The 19489-nt window shown below is 36.8% G+C and overlaps 1 protein-coding gene across 4 annotated transcripts in view; it reads right to left on the reverse strand.

Annotated features, from left to right (window-relative positions):
- tln1 (talin 1) overlaps positions 1–19489 on the reverse strand; it is a 103084-nt gene that overhangs the window by 72673 nt on the left and 10922 nt on the right. For all 4 annotated transcript variants that reach the window (XM_014002767.1, XM_014002766.1, XM_014002765.1 and 1 more), the window contains exons 2-10: positions 16201–16271; positions 12919–13081; positions 6579–6676; positions 5358–5487; positions 5050–5202; positions 4303–4445; positions 3158–3285; positions 2956–3016; positions 2740–2844 (exon numbers count right to left, since the gene is read on the reverse strand). In XM_014002767.1, coding sequence (XP_013858221.1) covers positions 2740–2844; positions 2956–3016; positions 3158–3285; positions 4303–4445; positions 5050–5202; positions 5358–5487; positions 6579–6676; positions 12919–13048 — 948 coding nt within the window. In that variant the 5' untranslated portion in view covers positions 13049–13081; positions 16201–16271. The remainder of the gene's footprint in view (positions 1–2739; positions 2845–2955; positions 3017–3157; positions 3286–4302; positions 4446–5049; positions 5203–5357; positions 5488–6578; positions 6677–12918; positions 13082–16200; positions 16272–19489) is intronic.

Consider the following 19489-nt stretch of genomic DNA (forward strand, 5'->3'; position numbering starts at 1 on the left):
CACACACACACACACACACACACACACACACACACACATACACACACACACACCTCGCTCTGCCGCAGATGCTCCCAACATCTTTACATGAGAACTACAGATTTTTCATGAAATGTACAGATTTCTAAAGGTCAGGACAGAAGTAAAAGGGGCACGCAGGTTTATGAAATCAAACATAAAAGATATTCTAAACTGTATCAAATGATGCAGATTAAAAAGGTTTACTCCAGTTTTTAGATATACTGTCTGAAATGCAGGTCCACACTTAATGTAAACAAAGCTGATTCTGCAAAAACAATGTGGACGCTTGAGTCACGTGACTGATCTACATCAGGCTGGATGTTGTCAAATATGTCTGGTATGTTTGACTTTACTTTAGTCAGTTCTGCTTTTATTGTAAACAAACGCATGTGGTAGTTGATATTCAGTCACAAAGTTCACCTACAGATTTTTAATTTAGGAACACGTTAATCATTATGAGAAAAAAAACTGCCGATTTTGCTTTTTGCCTTTTGATATTATGTCTGATCTTCATGACGTTGTAATAAATACCTTTTAAATCAGTTTTTCTTGTTCAAAGAGCTATTTCCAAGTAAGATATTTATTATTCATAACACTTCCACTGAACCCCACTTCAAAATATCTTAACTATTCTTTTAAACATCAATCACTATTGTGCTTAAGTTCCTAAACAAAATAAATAAAATAATTTTTTTTTAAAAAAGGAGAGCGTGATAAAACTTCTGATATTGCAGGCTTCTTTTTGATTTGATCTACAGGGTTACTGCTTCTGTATTCTAAAAAAAAATACATCCATATATGGAGAGCCATTTTATTCTAAATGAAATAACTAAATAAATCCTGTAATTTATGAAGTATATAGTAGTATAAATACATGTCCCCAAGAAATAAAACAAAATCCATACATTAAAACATTTTTGCATGTTTATTTATTTATTTAAAGACTTATTTCAAGATTTTTTACATCTAAAATAAATTTTCACCTTATTTTTTAATTTCAGGATTTGTTATATTTCTAAATACATTTCAACGTGTTGTTTATTTATATTGTGGTTTTATAAAAGGGTTAAACTGGTAAACGCTTGAGCTCTGGATTCGTCTGCTTCCTAACATCAGGTGATGAACAGAAAATAAAAACAGCAAAGAAAAACACAGACATAAACAAACCAAGACTTGCACAAACTTTTTACACAAGTGTGAACAACACAATTATCACACCAAAGTATTAGTACTAGTATAGTTTAGTACTAATATAGTACTAGTATAGTACTTATAAGAACAGAGCATTTTGTTCATTTCTTGGTAGAAACTCACTGCAAAGACATGATCTGAAGGAAACTTTTAGAAGTTTCTCTCCAGCTCAAACCAACTTCTGTATTTTGACTTGGTACATTTACTGTGAGCATGTTTTTCCACAGACATGTCTTCCCCTTTTCAAACGGGAAGCTTTGAGCGATGATCATGACTTGACACATAATACTTCTACTGCTGTTCTCTTGAGATTTTAACCACACCTCTGTCGCTCTGCTACTCTGCCAACATGTCAGCAGTCTGTTAACCGCTCCACCAGAACAGATAAGATGTTGGATTTCTTCTACTCAGATGGTTGGAGATGCAGCTCCTTCAGCTTGTTTCCTGTGCTCTGGTTAAAAACTAATTTTGTTTTGTTGTTGGTTTTCAATTCAGCCGGACATGTTGAGCTGGAAGTTAAGATTTCTGTGTCATGAAGTAGGCTCTGTTTGAGCGTGGCTAGAAGGATATTTTTAAACACAGCGTTGTTACAATGTTTTCTGGTTTTTTCTTAATTTTTCATCTTATCATAATTCTGTTTGGTGGTTTTACATTAAAAACCCTGGGTTGTTGAATTACATGAAATTTTAAAGACTCGACCATCATCCTTCACATCAATCAGTACACTGCACTGGGCTGACTGAAAGTTAATATTTTAACTGTCAATATGAACCAGGATGTTTATTATGGGATATATTTCAGCTCAAGTTGATCATTCAATCCAATAAACATTTAGTCTGTTATGTTGCACAGTTTTAGCGGAGAAACCAGTTTCACGATCCTTCACAAGTTAAAGCAAATTTAAAAAATGGATGAATGGAAAATAAATATTGGTTGTTGCCTTTGGATTGTAATTTTAAGTAAAATTCTCCCATTTAATCAAAACTCAGTTAATTTTTTTTCTCAAATTATCACTGCACGATTAACACCCCTCCCCCCAAAAATAGAAGAAATTCACTTTAATCCGGATCACGTTTACAAGCATATAGTCCATATTTTGTGCCTTCAGTCACGAAGCTGCAGACTGAAGATTAAAAAGAGTGAAATATACGACAACATCAGAAACATAAACTGAATTAATAAATGTTAAATGAACTGAAATTCTTATTGTGGCAATGATGTTTTAAAATAATTTCATTTTCCATTAAAGCAACCTGCTGTTCTTTATTAATGAAGTCTAGAGAAAAACTGTTTTTTTGTTTGACTAATCAGAAAACGGATCAAACAACGTCTGGAACATGCTTTCTCACCACTGTAGTACTTGTTACATCTAAAAAGAGCTTTAGGTTTATCCTCGTTATGTTGAACTTTATTTGTAATTTACTCTTCAGACCACACAAGTTTAGTCGTTATTTACATTTTTAAAATTTCCATTACACGCAAAACAGACAAAAGTAAAACGATTGACAAAAATAATTTTCCTCCCACCTTCACCAGGAAGAATGACACTCCGTAGGTTTTCAGGGACCTGGCCAGCTTCACGTAGCTCACTTTGGCCTCAATCTCTGTCATGTTCTGATAGTTTTTATGTGCCTGCAGAGAAGCAGAGCCACTTACTGCATCACTGGAAACGCTTTTACATCCTCTAAATATCAATCAGATATTTCTAATGATTATTTTAATCTTCAACAGATTCGCTCTTACCTGGAAAATCTTTTTCTCTCCTTTGTTCTTGATGTATTCTTTAGGCAGGAACTCTTTTAAACTGGGGAGGACAAAATTGAGCCAGGATCAAACAAGAACCGTGACAGTTTTGAGATTGCCACCTCCCTTCAGAACCATCGGATGAAAATAATGAATGTAACATGGCAACAAAGTGGTGTTAAACACAAAGCCAAGTGCTTACTCTAAGAATCCAGGTTTGTGTTTGGACTCGTTGTGATCGCCGAACTGAATCTGGCACTGATAACCGGCGAACTCACACGCCTTGTCAAAGGAGACGGGATGGGATCCGTTCAGAATGTCATCACGAGCCTGTAGCGCACACACGCACGCACACACACACACACACACACACACACACACACACACACACAGAAACAGAACATGTTGTGACTAAAAAGTTTAAGAAAAAAGTCTAATGAATTAATGCAGATCTTAATATAATCATGTCTGCGTAAAACATAAAAACAAAATAAAATTGGAAGTAATTAAAGGGATCCCTGATTAGTTGGAACATTAGAGTTTATTTGACAAACATATATTTTAACTGTAAAATAAAGACAGTAAAAATACTGTAGACTGTTTAGTTTTTATAATTTTAAAAAATATATTTTAACACCATTTTATTTACACACAAAGCATTCTGGGTAAATGATGATGGGGATAGGTCAACAGTGCGAGGTTGCTAGTGAGCTATATCCACCCTGAATCTTGGACAATATCTGATGATCGACTCTTTTAAATGAAACCAGAGAGCGTTGACAYAGAGGAGAAGGTAGAAATGACAGTCTGTAACTGAAAATATAGATGGAGGACAACAGAGCTGCTTCATGGAAGAAGAATTTCAGCTTAGCCTGTTAGCATTTGTGCTAGCGCCAACGCTATTTTGCCTTGTAAGTATTAGCTCGGTGCTACTGCGACAAACAAGCTAAACTGWMGTCCTCCATCRATATTTTCAGTTKCAGGCTGAGTCATTTCTACCTTCTCCTCTCTGTCAACGCTCTCTGGTTTCATTTAAAAGAGTCGATCATCAGATATTGTCCAAGATTAATCTTCAGGGTGGATATAGCTCACTAGCAGCCTCGCTCTGTTGACCTATCCCTATCATCATATACCCAGTATACTTTGAGTGTATATAAAATGGCCTTGTCAGTGTAATTTATTTTTAAACTTTTAGTTTAAAAATTATAAAAACTAAACATCCAACAGTATTTTTACAGTCTTTATTTTACAGTTAAAATGTTTATTAAATAAAGTCTAATGTTACAACTAATCATGGATCCCTTTAAAGCCAAGATGACCTTCCAGGTATTTGTTGGGAGTTGTTACCTGAACATAGAGCAGGTTGAGCTGAACGGGGTCTCTGGAGTCCACATTCTGGTCCGAGTAGAAGAACTTCCTCCTCAGCAGCAGCATCTCTGTCTCCTCCACACCTTGCTCCCTCAGTGTCCTGCCATGGTCCAACCAGTTCACTGAAAACAGGCACCGGTCACATCAAACAACGCAGCGGCACCCAAACACAAATCAGTCCGAGATAATCTAAAGTAAACTTCACAGATTGTGTCTAAATCCACTGGTAAACGTTTTATTCCACTGTTTTCATTAACAACATACTGGATTTATTCATGTATATTTTATAATACTAGAAATTTAACCCTAAAAATCATCCACGAAGTAGAGGGGCAGTATTATACACAGGTTATAGTTAATGAGATCTTTAATGCTTTTTAAGCTCAAAAAATTATGATCATATTATACTCCAGATGAATAAATTACGGTACTTTAACTCCACTTCCTTTTCCACATATTTTATCTACTCATGAATTTCTTTTTTTTAAATATAAATAAATAAATAAATAAATAAATAAATAAATAAATAAATAAATAAATAAATAAAAATACTCGTGAATTTCTAATATTCCTGATACGAGCTCATCAAACAAGCCTTTCAGCTGTACAACATAAACCAGTTCAAATCAAACCGCAGCACTGGAATATTGCTTTATGAAGTATTTTCCATGACAGCCCAGTAAATAAAGTGTGTGTTAGACTGAGGGGCTCTTCTGTGCCACTTACACTCATCGTCTGTGTGAAGCTTCTGTTTCAGCTTCTCCATCTTCTTGTCATCTCTTAGAAGAGTCTTGTCTCTTTTCAGTGTTCCAGTGATTTCTTCCTTCTTCTCCTCGCCAATGTCTCGCACGAGTGAGTATTCATCGTAGTTTGTTATTCCTGACACCCAGATTGAGCTTATTAATGCATCTGTTTTACACTTTGCATCCAGTTCCATCATATGTGTGACAGAGCAGGAGTGACTCAGATCAACAGAGTTTTAATCTCATCAAGACATTTCAGAGTTGTTCAGGTGATGTTTACGTTGAACTGACCTATTCTAGCACAAATGGTCATCAGCATGTCGCTGACGATCTTGGAGTCGTCCACCATGACAGTCTTCACCGTCCCGTCCAACATGCGGATCTTCAGAGGCCTCTGCTTCTTCTTGTACTCCAAAGTGTCCTGTGAGACAAAGACAAGTGTTTGACCAATCTGTTTGAGAGCAAGGACGTCATTGGTTCATCCAGTTCAACACAGATTTTACACCAGACTGTCTGTATGCTATTTAAAGGACATAAAAGGATTGACGAACATAACCTCTCTACTGCCCCCCCAGAAATGACTACTATAGGGAAAATCTGCTTAAATGATCAAATGATCAAAAACAATAAATTAATACGTTCTCGTTTTCAGAAGGAACTACGAACACGACCAGATATTATCAAACACTGGGACTGTTTTATGGATAAAACATCCTGGGAAAAGGTCTGGACTCTTTCAAACTATTTTTTAATAACTAACAAAATTAAAGAAGTCACCTATAAAATTATTCATAAAATCTACCCTTCAAAGATCTTCATAAAATCTAGATTCAAGAAAGAACTTGATATTAACTTTACCTTCCGTAATTCTTGGCCTGAAACTGTAACCCATTTATTTTGGCTTTGTCCCTTCGTCAAATCATTTTTGGCAAAATCTTTGTAACTTCATACACAATAATATAAAAACACATTTTTCCCTTTATTGGAAATATGTCTTACTTGGTCTCACTAATTACACTTGTAATAATCCAGAATTTCTCATTAATCTATTACTGGTTTTAGCTAAATATCATATACACTGTTCCAAATACTTTAAAAGGAAACCTTGTTTTACTGCTTTTTACAATGAAGTTAAATACTATATTCGAACAATTAAAAACTGACAACAAACTTGCTATTAAAACTAATGAAATCTGTACTATGTTAAATGTATTCATGGACCCCTAAATCCTTTTTTTAATTTTTTTTTTTTTTGTCGTTCTTAATATTTTTATTTTTACTGTTCTGTAATTCATACTATTCCATGTTTTGTATTCGCACATATCTGACGTATGCTTTCAGACTGTCTTCTTGTAATTGTTGTTTTGACAAATAAAGTTGAGAGGAAAAAAATAAAAATTTACACCAGACACATGTTGTCATCTCTCTTTGGTGATTGTTTTGTGTTCAGTTCTTGAACTAAAAGCATTTTCATCATATAAAAAGGTGCTTTTGTGCCTCAGTCCAACTCACCCCATTCCTTAACATGTAGTAGTCCAGGGCCTTTCCAGCATCCAGCCAGATGCCTTTCTTTGGGTCTTCATCGGACAAGAAAAGCCCGTAGTCGTTGGCTTTAGAGACAGAGAACAAATGATGAGCCACTAATTTTGCCAAAAGATGCACCTGCAGGCATTTAGCTTGAGGAGCGTCAGATGTTCGGTTTTACGACGTCCTCTTTCAGCTGGGGACTTTTTGGGTTCAAGGAGAGTTGTTTTTGTTTTATTTTTACACAACGTAAATTTCATATGCTTCTGTAAACTTCGTAAGCAGCATGCAGGTGACCGCGATGATTTTGTGATACCAGAGGAAGGCACATAAAGAATAAGCTGTGCCGGCGTGGATAGAGGGGGTGGAAGCAATTTTACAGCTTGTTGTGTGTTGTTGTCATAATGTCCAGTCCTGGTCAGTTTGAAACCTTTGTTTACGTATGTAAATTTTGTAAACGTCCATAAGCTTAATGACTGGGGGGTGCGGGCAATGCCCTCTTCCAAAATCTACCCTAAAAGCCTGTGTACCTGCAGATGAGATGGTGCTGCATTAACATTCTTGGACTCACAGTCCTATGCTGTTGCACAGTAACACACAACTGTAAAATAAAATTTAACAAATACCAGAAATACTATCATAAAGAGTTGAACTTAAAAGCAGAAGTTTAACAGCACAGCACTCAGTGGAAGTAGTGAGGTTCAGAAGTTCAGTGTCCCGATGGTTTGTGGATTCTGCCCTGCTGTTTTTAAATCTGCCGTTTTAGGTAGAGACGAAGTCTACCTCCTGAACCTTAACTGCTGGTTCCACAAGACAGGAACCTGATAGCTGAAGGCTCTGCCTCCCATTCTACATTTAGATACTTGAGGAACCACAAGCGTGGTTAGCTGTTGCCTCACTGCCGGTTTGAAACTTGGCCAGGTCCTTTTTTGTGTGGAAGTTGCACTTTTTCCCTCTTGTATGTGTTTTCTTAATGCTCTGGTGACTCAAAATTGTCTTTAAGTGTGAATGTGTGTGAGTTTGTGTGTGTGTACAAGGCTGTTAGTATCTTGTTTGCTCTTTGACAAGTAACTGAGTGACTTCATCAGTATTTAGTGAGCAAAGATGGTGAAATATAGAGGTCTGTAAGGTCTTATTGACTTTGGTCATCGAGAGCCTTACAAGTAAATATTTGCTGAAGCAATCTGCATTAGTATTAGGCACCTGTAGTTATTTGGATATTGATAATAATGAATTACACTACCAGTCAAGGGTTTGAACACACCTTCTCATAATATTAAATGAAATGGTGTGTCCAAACTTTTGACTGGTAGTGTACGGCTAACTAATGTTGACGAGACAAAACTAAAACCAATTTATTTCTGCATTAAAAAGTGAAGTTTTCCAATTTAACACGAGTTAAATGAAGTCCCAGTCTTTTTTATGCAAATGTTGAAAGACATTATTTAGCTTGTAATAACAAAAAATAATTACATAAACATAAGAGCTGCAGAATAAAAAAAGACTTGTTTGTATAGAGTTTAGTAACATTTAGAAACATAATAAATTTAGACGTATTTTAAAGTAAATTAAAAAGGTTTTACATGCTTTATGCCTTTTGAATTTTGACTGTAATCAACTTAACAGATTGCTTTATCTGGTTTCACAAAACAAGTGGCATCTGCATAAGAATTAAAATGTAGAATTTATTTAAAGCACATATAACATGAAAGGCTTTGTTCCAAAAGCCAAACCTTGAGGCACACCTTTTATTGAAAATTTTGAAATCTTTATGGGAGGTTTTTTTTTTAGCTTTATGTGTTTCCTGGATATCCAAACACATGTTTAAGCTTTTGTTTAAATAAATAAATAAATAAATAAATTGGTCATCAAATGCAAACCTGGGATCCACCAGAAGAAAAATAAACTCTGTATAATCTGTATAAACTCTTTCTACAGCGTGCTCAGACAAGCCTGAGGCCAGGTAAAAACATGATCTGCTCTAATCCTGGCTGAAACACAACAAACCAATCACTGCTGAACATATGGTTACACTGATAATTTGCTAATTTCTTTTTAGGAATTTCCAAAAATATAGGAGATTAGATGTATGTTGGTTAACGCTCTGATCTGAGTTATTTTTAATATAATGAAACTAAAAGTTAGTTTTACCAAACTTTTAAAGCCACTTGATGATACACCAGTAAGAGTAGTTGAAAGTCATTTTCTGTCCAATAGAACAATTTAATTTTATTTGAACTTAAAATCCTCTTTGTGAAGATAAGAAAAATCAACTAAGCAACTATCTGCACTGCAGAACTAAAAAGTAGAGATTATAGTTGTTCTTATTAATTTTATATCATTCTAACTTGAAGGACTTTAGAGTTTTGGTAAATCATGCTACATCATTTGCTGGCCAGTAGGAACAAGCTATTTACATGGGCAAAGTCAGAGGCACTTGGTATTTTCTTACTTGAATGTAAAACTGCCTGCATGCTGGAGCAAGTCATGCAGAGAGCTGCTGAAGAAATAACTTGCGTAATAAAACGCATAATAAAACGCAACTCCACGTGCCCTCCAGATGATGTATTTGTGAAATGGATGGACAGAACTGTTTCTCTCTGAAGAGTTTGATAATATAACAAGACAAAGACCACTATATTTTATTTAGAGACATCTTTGGATAAATTCAGCACACTGAGTTTGCTTTTTTCTGCATAAATGAGAGGTCAAAGCAGGGCCCTGAAGCTTCCTCCCACTGGGACACATCCTGAACACAACCCACAGAAGATGGAAGCATTTTAACAGATGCCCAAACCAAATCAAATGGCTTCTTTTGATGCAGAATCAATAAATCAATAGCTTTGGCTTCTAACTTGCTGGTTTAAAGGCACAACACAGTGATACAGCACGTCCTAAACGTTTTACTCCCAGTCATGAATAGAACCCTAAAAGACTCAAAGAAGCATATTTTCTTAATTCGATCTGGAGCCCACTGAACTGGAAACTCTTGACCTCTTGGCTGCAGAAAGAAATTTGGTCCAAATTTAGATTCTGTGACACCTCAGAGACAAGAGAAGGGATGCTATTATTTCTTTCCTCCTAAAACCAAGAGCTCTCCTCGAGGTACATTCAAAAAACTCAATTATCCCTCTTGATAGTAGCCTGGCCCTCGCCTTCCTACACAGCTCCACTCAATTCTAGTTTCCCTTCACTGCTCCGTCTGGGACTTCTCCCATAGACAAGGATCTCTTCAGGAGAATTTTTTTCGGGCCAATCAGCAAACAGAAGGCGAAGTTTTGAACAACGTTGATTTTCTGCGCAGTGTCTGCTAGTTAGTTAAAGGCAGTGGAGGAAGTGAACAAAGCCAGTCCGTGTTGATAAGGCTTCCAAATTAAATTAAATTTGTCTGACAAAGCAGCAGCTCTCATTTACAGTCGTCTTGTTCGGCTCGAGACTTTTCTCCTCTCAGTAGGGTTGTTTACAGCGCACGCGATTTCCAGTTAGCTTCTTAGCTTAGCTTCCTTCACAGCAACATACGTCGCGGCCAACCGATCCAATCATTTTAAACTTCAGCAGAGGCCACGCCTCCAGCAAGAATCGCTTCTCTATAGCCGAGAGTCCAGACCCTCGATCCAATCATTTTAAACTTCAGCAGAGGCCACGCCTCCAGCAAGAATCGCTTCTCTATAGCTGAGAGTCCAGACCCTCGTACGAAGCAAAGTGAAAGACAAGGGTCTGGTTTTTACCAGGCTATCTTCACAGCAGAGTGTGAACTGTTTCCAGACGTTTTGGACTGGGACAGGAAACTTAACGACAAAAACATCAGCCACAAGTGATCTCCACGGTCATCATCTAGAAGTGGGCTAACATTATATATATCACTGTAACTGCATTTTGTTAACTTAAAAAATAAAACAAAAAAGGAAAAAACTAACTTAAGCATTTTAATTATACAAAGCATGGCTGGTTGAGAAGCCAAAGCAGAAGCAAAGATCTGCTTGTTTGACTGTATGGAAAGAAGGGGTGTTGTGTAATTATACCATTTGCATATTAATTCAATAACTCTGATATCAGTCATTTTCATACAAGTAAACTAGAGTTTTTTTGTTTAACTTTGTGAAATGTTACTGAGTTCTGTCTTACTTCTTTTCTGCATTAACTCTAATTTAGTCTAATAAAATAAACACTACCATTTTTTTGTAATATTGTCTTAAAAGATAACTTTCTGGTGTTTTGATTATAATTTAAGGTTTAAATGTCAGAATAGATGAAAAATGTAACTTATTTTATAGCCAAATTATCAGTTGATAAATCTTCCATTGCTTTACTCAAACTGCTACTTTACAAACCTTTAAATGGATCCCGATTAGTTGTAACATTAGACTTTATTTGATAAACATATATTTTAACTGTAAAATAAAGACTGTAAAAATACTGTAGGCTGTTTAGTTTTGTAAATTTTTAAAAATATATTTTAACACGGACGGAGCCATTTTATTTACAGGCAAAGCATTCTGGGTAAATGATGACGTGGATAGGTCATCGGTGCGAGGCTGCTAGCGAGCTGTATCCACCCTGAAGGTTAATCTTGGACAATATCTGATGATCGACTCTTTTAAATGAAACCAGAGAGCGTTGACAGAGAGGAGAAGGTAGAAATGACTCAGCCTGTAACTGAAAATATAGATGGAGGACAACAGAGCTGCTTCATGGAAGAAGAACCTCAGCTTAGCCTGTTAGTATTTGCGCTAGCGCAGATGCTATATTGCCTTATACTGTATGTATTAGCTCAGCGCTAGCGCAACAAACAAGCTAAACTGAGGTCCTCCATCCATATTTTCAGTTGCAGTCTGAGTCATTTTTGTGTTCCCCTCTCTGTCATGTGGATGGAGGACCTCAGTGACGAGAGGAGAATGTGTAGCGCTGAGCTAATACATATATATGGTGATAGCGTCAGGGCTAACGCTAAAGCTAACAGGCTAAGCTGAGGTTCTTCTTCCATGAAGCAGCTCTGTTGTCCTCCATCCATATTTTCAGTTACAGGCTGAGTCATTTCTACCTTCTCCTCTCTGTCAACGCTCTCTGGTTTCATTTAAAAGAGTCGATCGTCAGATATTGTCCAAGATTAACCTTCTGGGTGGATATAGCTCGCTAGCAACCTCGCGCCAAGGACCTATCCACATCATCATTTACCCAGAATGCTTTGCGTGTAATTAAAATAGCCCCGTCCGTGCAATATATTTTTAAACTTTTAGTTTAAAAATTATAAAAACTAAACATCCTACAGTATTTTTACTGTCTTTATTTTAAAGTTAAAATATATGTTTATCAAATAATGTCTAATGTTACAACTAATATGGGATGCCTTCAACATTAAGATCAACAATGTGAAATAATACTGAACTGTACAAATCAGCAGGTAATCATTCTGTCCTGAAAAGTGATGCATTGGAAACAGAAACAATTTGGAGGAAAAAAGGATTGAAGAATTGTGACAAATGCTGAACTGTGATGGCAAAAACGTTTTCCACAACTGTATTTTTCATAAAAACTTTACTGATCAACAATGAATCGAGTCTACCAAGAGTTGCTCAAAGATGTAAAACCAATGAGACATTATCTTGGCACCAGATCCAACCCTTCAGAAGTCCTGGTTAAATCTTTATAGACCTGGAGTGTTTTTTATTTTCAGGAGAATTAACTCTATGTTGGCCAAGTGGTCAAGATTTTATTATTAATATTATTCAATTAGTGTAGTGAGAATTAGACTATTGTTAATGTTTATAAGGGAAAATACACCTTAACAGTTTACGCTGACCAAAACAGGGAAGAGCAGAGAGGGTCACCACAGTTCCACCTTCAATGTTCTCATAGTCTTCATCATCCATGGACATGATTCCTTCCTATTCTACTCTAGAGCCTTCATCCACCTCCTCCTATTCATTCTCTAACTGATGATCAAGTTTCATGTGGCTTTGCTCTCAAAGGCTATAAGGCAACATGTAACAACTGCAGGCATTATGGCTGTCCCAACATCAAACTGGCTACAACAATCTGTTTTTTTTAATGAAATACGCCAAGCTGTATGTACCTTTACATAAACTTAATGTAAGCTGAACGCTGTGAGTAAAGATTCAGCTCAAACAATGTGTCATAGAACAGAAAGCAAAGGAGAAAATGCTTGCAGTAGAAAAGCAAGCTGTCTGAACATGCAAGGGTCTGAACATGTAATGATGGTGGTTTCAAGCTCCAAGCAATCCTGACTAAATATACTGATGGCTCAAAACTCCACAAGTGTGTGATTAGGTGTGTGTGTGTGTGTGTAGAGGAGGAGGAGGAAACTCACGTTGGCCAAGCGGTGCCTCAGGAACTCTTTCCCTGATGATACGGCAGGCGTCGTAGACCATTGTGGAGGGCTCAAACTGCATTGTTTTCACCACATTTCCCACATCGATCTTTAAAGACAGGGCAACCATGATTGCTGCTCTGCACCGTCACCCCACTCACACCTGTTCCAAGACATATAGAAACATATATTCAAGACACGACATCAGCAGTATATAGCTAGAAATCACATTCAATTCCATTATTATTAGTCTGAACTAAACCAGAAGTGGGAAACCATTCAAAACCAACAATCACCTGAATCAGCTGTTTCTTTTATTTGAATGGTTAATTTAGTCTGCACATACAGTATATTCTTAAGGAAATAATATCTTGAACAGTTAGTTGCATTTCTCATAAAATGAAGTAAGAGAAATGAAACAGCTAGATGTTTTGATTTATGTTTAAGTTTGATTTTAGTGCAAAGAAAATTTGCAATAACAACATACATCCTTAAGAGTGGGCCTTACTTCAGTAAAATAAGAAGTTCTCTTAGTAAGAAGTATATGCTTCTGGTCAGCTTAACAAAGTAAATATGAACACCAACTGTATGTTGTCAACTCTTCTGAAGATATGTCAAATAAGACGAACCAGCTTTATAAAATGGACATTACGCTTAAGATAAAAGTTGAAATTTCTTTCTTAGAGAAGCTAAACATCCAATTATATAGTCACTAACATAAAATAAAACACAGCTAAACATAGATGTTCAAACTTTTGCTTTCACCAGTTAACCCACACTTAGCATTGCTAATCATTTGTCTTCAACTGCCTTGACAAGTGTCCTAAAATGAACATTTTCACATGTGCATCTAGTTGAGTTTGTCCTGTCTCCGCATTGTTAACCACATCTCTAAACATCCTCTCTATGAAAGAAACAGAACTGTACATCTGGTGATCTGTACTCCATCTGTGGTTGATCTTTATCTTTTAGGTGCCTCAGATTAGTTTGTAAGTTTAATTATTCGTCTGAAGCCACACAGTAGATCTAGTTAAATAGATATCTGTGAAATAATATAATAGAAAGAACAGCTCTGCAGTTAATGCAGACTTTTAAAGAATGTATCACAAAACAGCATTAAACAGTATCTTAGGATGTTTAATGAACACCACCACTAGATCCACCCCCCAAACTGTCACTGAGAAAACTGTAGACACCAACATGTATCACATTTGTGGGCTTAGCAGTAGTTCTCAAACTGTGGGGCACAACCCTCCAGGGGGTCCTGGGTCTCACAGCATCACTCAGTGTTTTTTGTTTTCTTTCCCCTGCCAGACTGTAGTAGGCAAAACTAACACTGCAATGCCTCATTGCACACCATCCTAGTTTGGGAACACAGAAAACAAAACAATCTACCTAAAACTATATTTGTTAGTTTTCTCTTCTGTTTCTCGGTGTTGTCCAGGTTAACGCAGCTCTATGGACACAGCTCAGGTGAGTTCTGCTCCACGCCTCCGTCTCGCTTCGTTTCTCAGGTTGCTGCAGGACAGCTGATCAGCTGCAGAAGCACACACAGCCTGTTTGTGTGAATGTCTGTGTAACTGGCCCTTTTCAATATATTACACAGGGTTATAACTACATAAACAAGGTTTTGGCCATCTGGATGTGCTAAGCTTGCTTATATTTGGAACCTTATAGTGATCTATGTGATAAACGTAAAGCAATTAATGATCAAATTTGAAAAATAAGTTTGGTTTGGCATTAGGCACAAACAAGGCTGCTGTCTGACCCACATTAATGCATTAAACTCCACTTCAGCCCAGCTGAGTTTTGCTACACACCTCTTTTAGTTCCAGACTGCCCACTTCACATCTGAAAGCTCGTGTCTGTGCAGGAAGTGGCGGGTTTCACTTGTGATTTATTAAAAGCTTAATAACAGACTGGTCGGTGCGTTCATATCACCGAGTAGTTTTTTTTTTTAATTTGTTGATACTGTTTGCTTAGTTTGCCTCCATTCAAAAGGGCGCAAAATGTTTCCAAACAGCCACTTTTTATATGCCACACTGACAGATTGCCACATCCATCTTCTAAGTACACCATGGGTTAGAGACTGTACAGTCTTGACAAACTGTTGTAATTCCTATTTCAGGGCCCTCGTTTTCTGCTGTTTGCTGACTCCTAAATCTAATAATACAACAGATTTCAGCTATTTTTACTCAAAACCATCCACAGTTCTTCCCGTTTTATTATTTTGTCATTTTTACTTTAACTTTCTGTTCCTTCGCAGCTGGGATTTTACAATTTCACCAGTTTCTCTGTTTGCCTTTGCTCTATCAATGTTTCCATCCTATTTGAATGCAGATTTTGAAAGACCTTTTGTCACAAAAAAGAAAAGAAAATTTAAAAAAAGAGAAAGAAATACAAATTAGGCGTGTTTCCATCTACCGGTTTGGAGCATATTAACCAGGCTACGCAAAGCGTAATTCTGTCAGATGTTGACGTTACGCGTGGTTGTACTAAACAGGAAGTTGAGGTTACAAACTAGCAGAGACCACATATCTTGGGACAACTGAGAGAGGCTGTCAGGAATGTGTTGCTCTGTTGCCATGTTTTCACACGTTATAGGAATATCTAGGAAGATGTTGATGTAAATGTATACTTTACAGCAGAGATTCTTAACCTATGGGCCGCGGCCCAATTGTGGGCGACGAGCGCCACCTTGAGGGCCTCAAAAGAACAACAGTTTTTAACTTTGGGCTGCAGAGGGCCGCGGGACCGCATTGATTTTGAATAAGGTGCAATACACTTTCTCACCACTAGTAGTGGTAGTGCGCCACTAAGATGTTTAACATTTTTTTTAATATTTAGAAGAACCTTATACCTGCCAAAAATGAAAACCTATTTTAAATTAAAAGTAGAAGGCAAAAATGAAGGCAACTCATCAAAAAAGTTCGTCACTAATATGAAGTGCAACTTATGGTTCTACCATGCAATATTTTAAAAGTTTAAAATATTATCAAATACAGACTTGCAGATACTGCTATATTACAATTTTCATTTTATCATTTTTTTATTTATTATTTATAAAGCCTTTCTCAAAGAGGTCCATGACGGGGAACTTGAAGCCACAGCAGGTTCCACAGGACAGTGCTAACTTGCTTTGACAACAATTTGAAGGAGAAAAAAATCCCCATTTTTAGCGTATAAATAGAAAATGAAAAAAAAAACATCCATTTTTTTCAATATCTGTTTTTCAAAGAAATAAACGACTGACCAAAAAGTAAACAAGCCCAAAATGAGTACCTGAAGTAGACGAGTGTTTTAGGGACAGCCCTCCTGTCCAGTGAGATGATGATGGCTTGGTTGAACACCTCCTGGATGAAAAATGAAAAGGCAGTAATTAGGTTATAGTATTATTTATTATGCAGACACATTCACTGACCTGACCCGTCACATTTTAATGACCAAAAACAAGCCTAGCCTTCTTGAAGGAATGCATATCGCCCATCAGCATTTGTGTCAGTGTTTAATGCTAAGGTCCTCTTCTGAAAATTAGCTGGTTATTTGTAAAACTGACTGAGTTATAGTCATTGTTGTGTTTACTAAGGTTGATTAGCTGTGGAAGCTGGGCTGACTCCAAATGTTAATGAGTTATAGATGTAGAGCCACTGATTACTTCCTGCAGTGTTTCATGAGATATTTGGCTAACAGACAGGACAAGCTCCTACTGGAATGCATGTCTTTATTGTTTCTTTAAAACATCTTAGACATTTACTTTATATAGTGTGACAATTAGAAAGCAGTTTATAATGTTTTCATGGCAGCAGAGTAAAACTGCAGAGTGGGCTTTGCTCCACTAAACACCAGTGAAAACAGGTTTCCTGCAGCAGAACTTCCTGTTCCTCTGTCAGACATTTCATCTAATTGCTTCTTTAAGTCACATTCTGAGGTGTTTTAGGAGGAACAGGAGCCGGGTCAACTTGGATCTTCTCCACGGCTCTGAAATGACAGAGTTCTTGCGAGATCAGATGACTCGATGCCATTTCCTGTTTTTTAAAAGTTCTCCGATGCCATAAAAGGGCATTTCGAGACATCTGTATACTCCCAGCTATGATTCAGCTGGGAGTACAGAATCCTGCCTGCAATGAGTTTGTTTGGCTCAGGGGAAGATAAAAGCTCATTCACATCTCTAAAGCTTTCCTGTTCAAAATTACTCTCTGGCTTAGTGACTGTCTACCTCATTACTACTAATAACATTAAACTGAAAAGGTGTAACACAAGACTTCAACACTATAAAGCTAAGAATACTTTGCCCATCTACTCAAGAGGTCAAAACAAGAGATAATTTTGTTCCTAATTTAAAGGCCTGCTGACATCTGAAACGATATTGTTAATGTTTCCCAGTCCACCCAGAGGAAGTGCAGTCACAGCAGTAATTACTGTAGTTTCTCAGGAATGAGGAAGTATGCTAAACATACCCTAAAAATCCTGTAAAATAAAAAATAAATAATGATAATCAGCATAATACAGTTCTTAAGCTTAAAACAAAAGACTTCAAGTTAAAAATTTTTTGTCAAAGTTGGAAACAGAGTGATTTCAGAACAAAACGCCTGCGTTCGGTTCATTCTGCCCAGTCAGCATTTGGCTCGTGACTCATGTATAAGGCAGCACTAAAAGGCACAATGAACTGAGACTCAAACATTAATTTTGATGCTTAGAAAACTCCATCAGCTGTCCCAGTTTTCTGTCCATCAGGACCATGATAAAGCAGCCAACTGTCGCCTCAAAGCAAACATCCTGTTTGTCCCCACCAGTCAGATAGAGCTCGGCACAGCCCTATCATGTTCTGCAGGCCCAAATTCTGGAGGAGAAACTGTCCACAGACAAGCAGATGGATAATTGAATAACTTATCATTTTATGCTGAACCACATTTTTTACAGCAGCTTTTTAAAAGGGCTGATATATCCAACACTGGTTCTGGATGGCAACATCAAGCTGTTGTCAAATTCGGCTCCAGACTATGTTCAGCGCTTTGTAAGGAGGTAATGTTTGCACCTGTATGTGTTTGTTTCTCTAGTGAGTTAAAAAATTATCCCATCTCAGTGGCATTACTTTGCTCAAATTTGGTGTTGTAATAACTGAGTCATTTTACAACAAGCTGCGAGTGCTAACAGATCATTCACAAAACCGTCATTTAGCGTGAGACTGCACGTTATTTTCAAGGTTTGACCCAAAACAGCTATAACTCTCAATAATCAGCATAAGATGACAAAAGTATGGCAGGTGGCTTTAATTTATTCAAAGTATTAAAGTTTTAAGTGATTTCCTACTAAATCTACTCTAGATGAGTGCTCCAAAAATTATGAAAAACAGATTTTTTAAAAAGAAAATTTTCAACAGATCCTTCTGGTCTGACAAGTGGAAACAGAGCATCGTGCACTCATATTTATAACCAGTGGGGCGGCACCACTTTTGGTTGCTCAAGGAAAAAAATAAAATAGCAATAAACCATTTAAACAGTTCATATCTTTTTAAAAAAAAGACCTCCCGTGTGTTCAGCCAGTGATTTTCTTGAACCAAACAAACCTAAAATGAATGCAGTCAAACCTCAAAGCTGTCAAAGATGCACTAAACACAATATCTTTCCACTAATAACAGTTTTCACTCAGTGTAGCTTCCTTCAGTTCGACACAGATGAACATTTGGTTTTACGCTCCACAATTCTAAAATAAAGTGACTGAACATCTGTCTAAGAGCACTTCTGTCAGCACAATTTTGAACGATTTAACTTTCAAAAACCAATCTCCAAGTTTATCATCTCATATTTCACATCTAAAACAGGTGATTAATAATAAACAAATGACGTACAAAACCAGAGCCTCAAGAGGAAATTACATGTTACATTTACATTTTAAAAACACTATGGCCCAGTTTATATTACACTGTTTCTGAGTAAAACCGTAGCTTCTATGCTGCATTTTGGCCATTTGTGTACACAACAACAGCAATCATTTTCTTTGAAACAGAAGCTTTTTGAATCCTGGTCTCACAGTGGAGGTTTCTGGAGTCCCCCTGCATTGGTGCGAAATTGTGCATGTGCACTACGGACGGCTGCAGTCAGTAGATTTTCTGCACTTTTACGAGTAGATGAACAGTAACAATTATGGAGTGCTGTTTGTGCTACTCGCACTTTTCAATGTGTAGAAGTGACCCTAACTTATTTTTGGTCCAAATGTTTGTACATTCACAGTTTTAGTGGTGACTGTTTTCATGCTTGAGACTGAAATGTCTTTGTGCATGTAGGGCTGTGTATTGGCAAGAATTTGGCGATACGATACATATCATGACAGAGGGGTCACGATACGATATATCCCGATATATTGCGATACTGTGAGCAAGGCGATATATTGCGATTTCTTTTGTCCAAAAATTCTGTTAAATAAAAACCTCTTACTGGGGGTAAAAAATAAAAAACCAAAATTCATTGTCTCAGAAAATTCTAATACATAGACATACTTTTGATGCATTTAGCTGTGTTCTACTTTGTATGTGTTTTATGTTATTTGTTTCATATTTCTTATTTCATCTATG

This window comes from Austrofundulus limnaeus, unplaced genomic scaffold (genome assembly GCF_001266775.1).
Source record: "Austrofundulus limnaeus strain Quisiro unplaced genomic scaffold, Austrofundulus_limnaeus-1.0 Scaffold15, whole genome shotgun sequence".
Taxonomy (NCBI): Eukaryota; Metazoa; Chordata; class Actinopteri; order Cyprinodontiformes; family Rivulidae; genus Austrofundulus; species Austrofundulus limnaeus.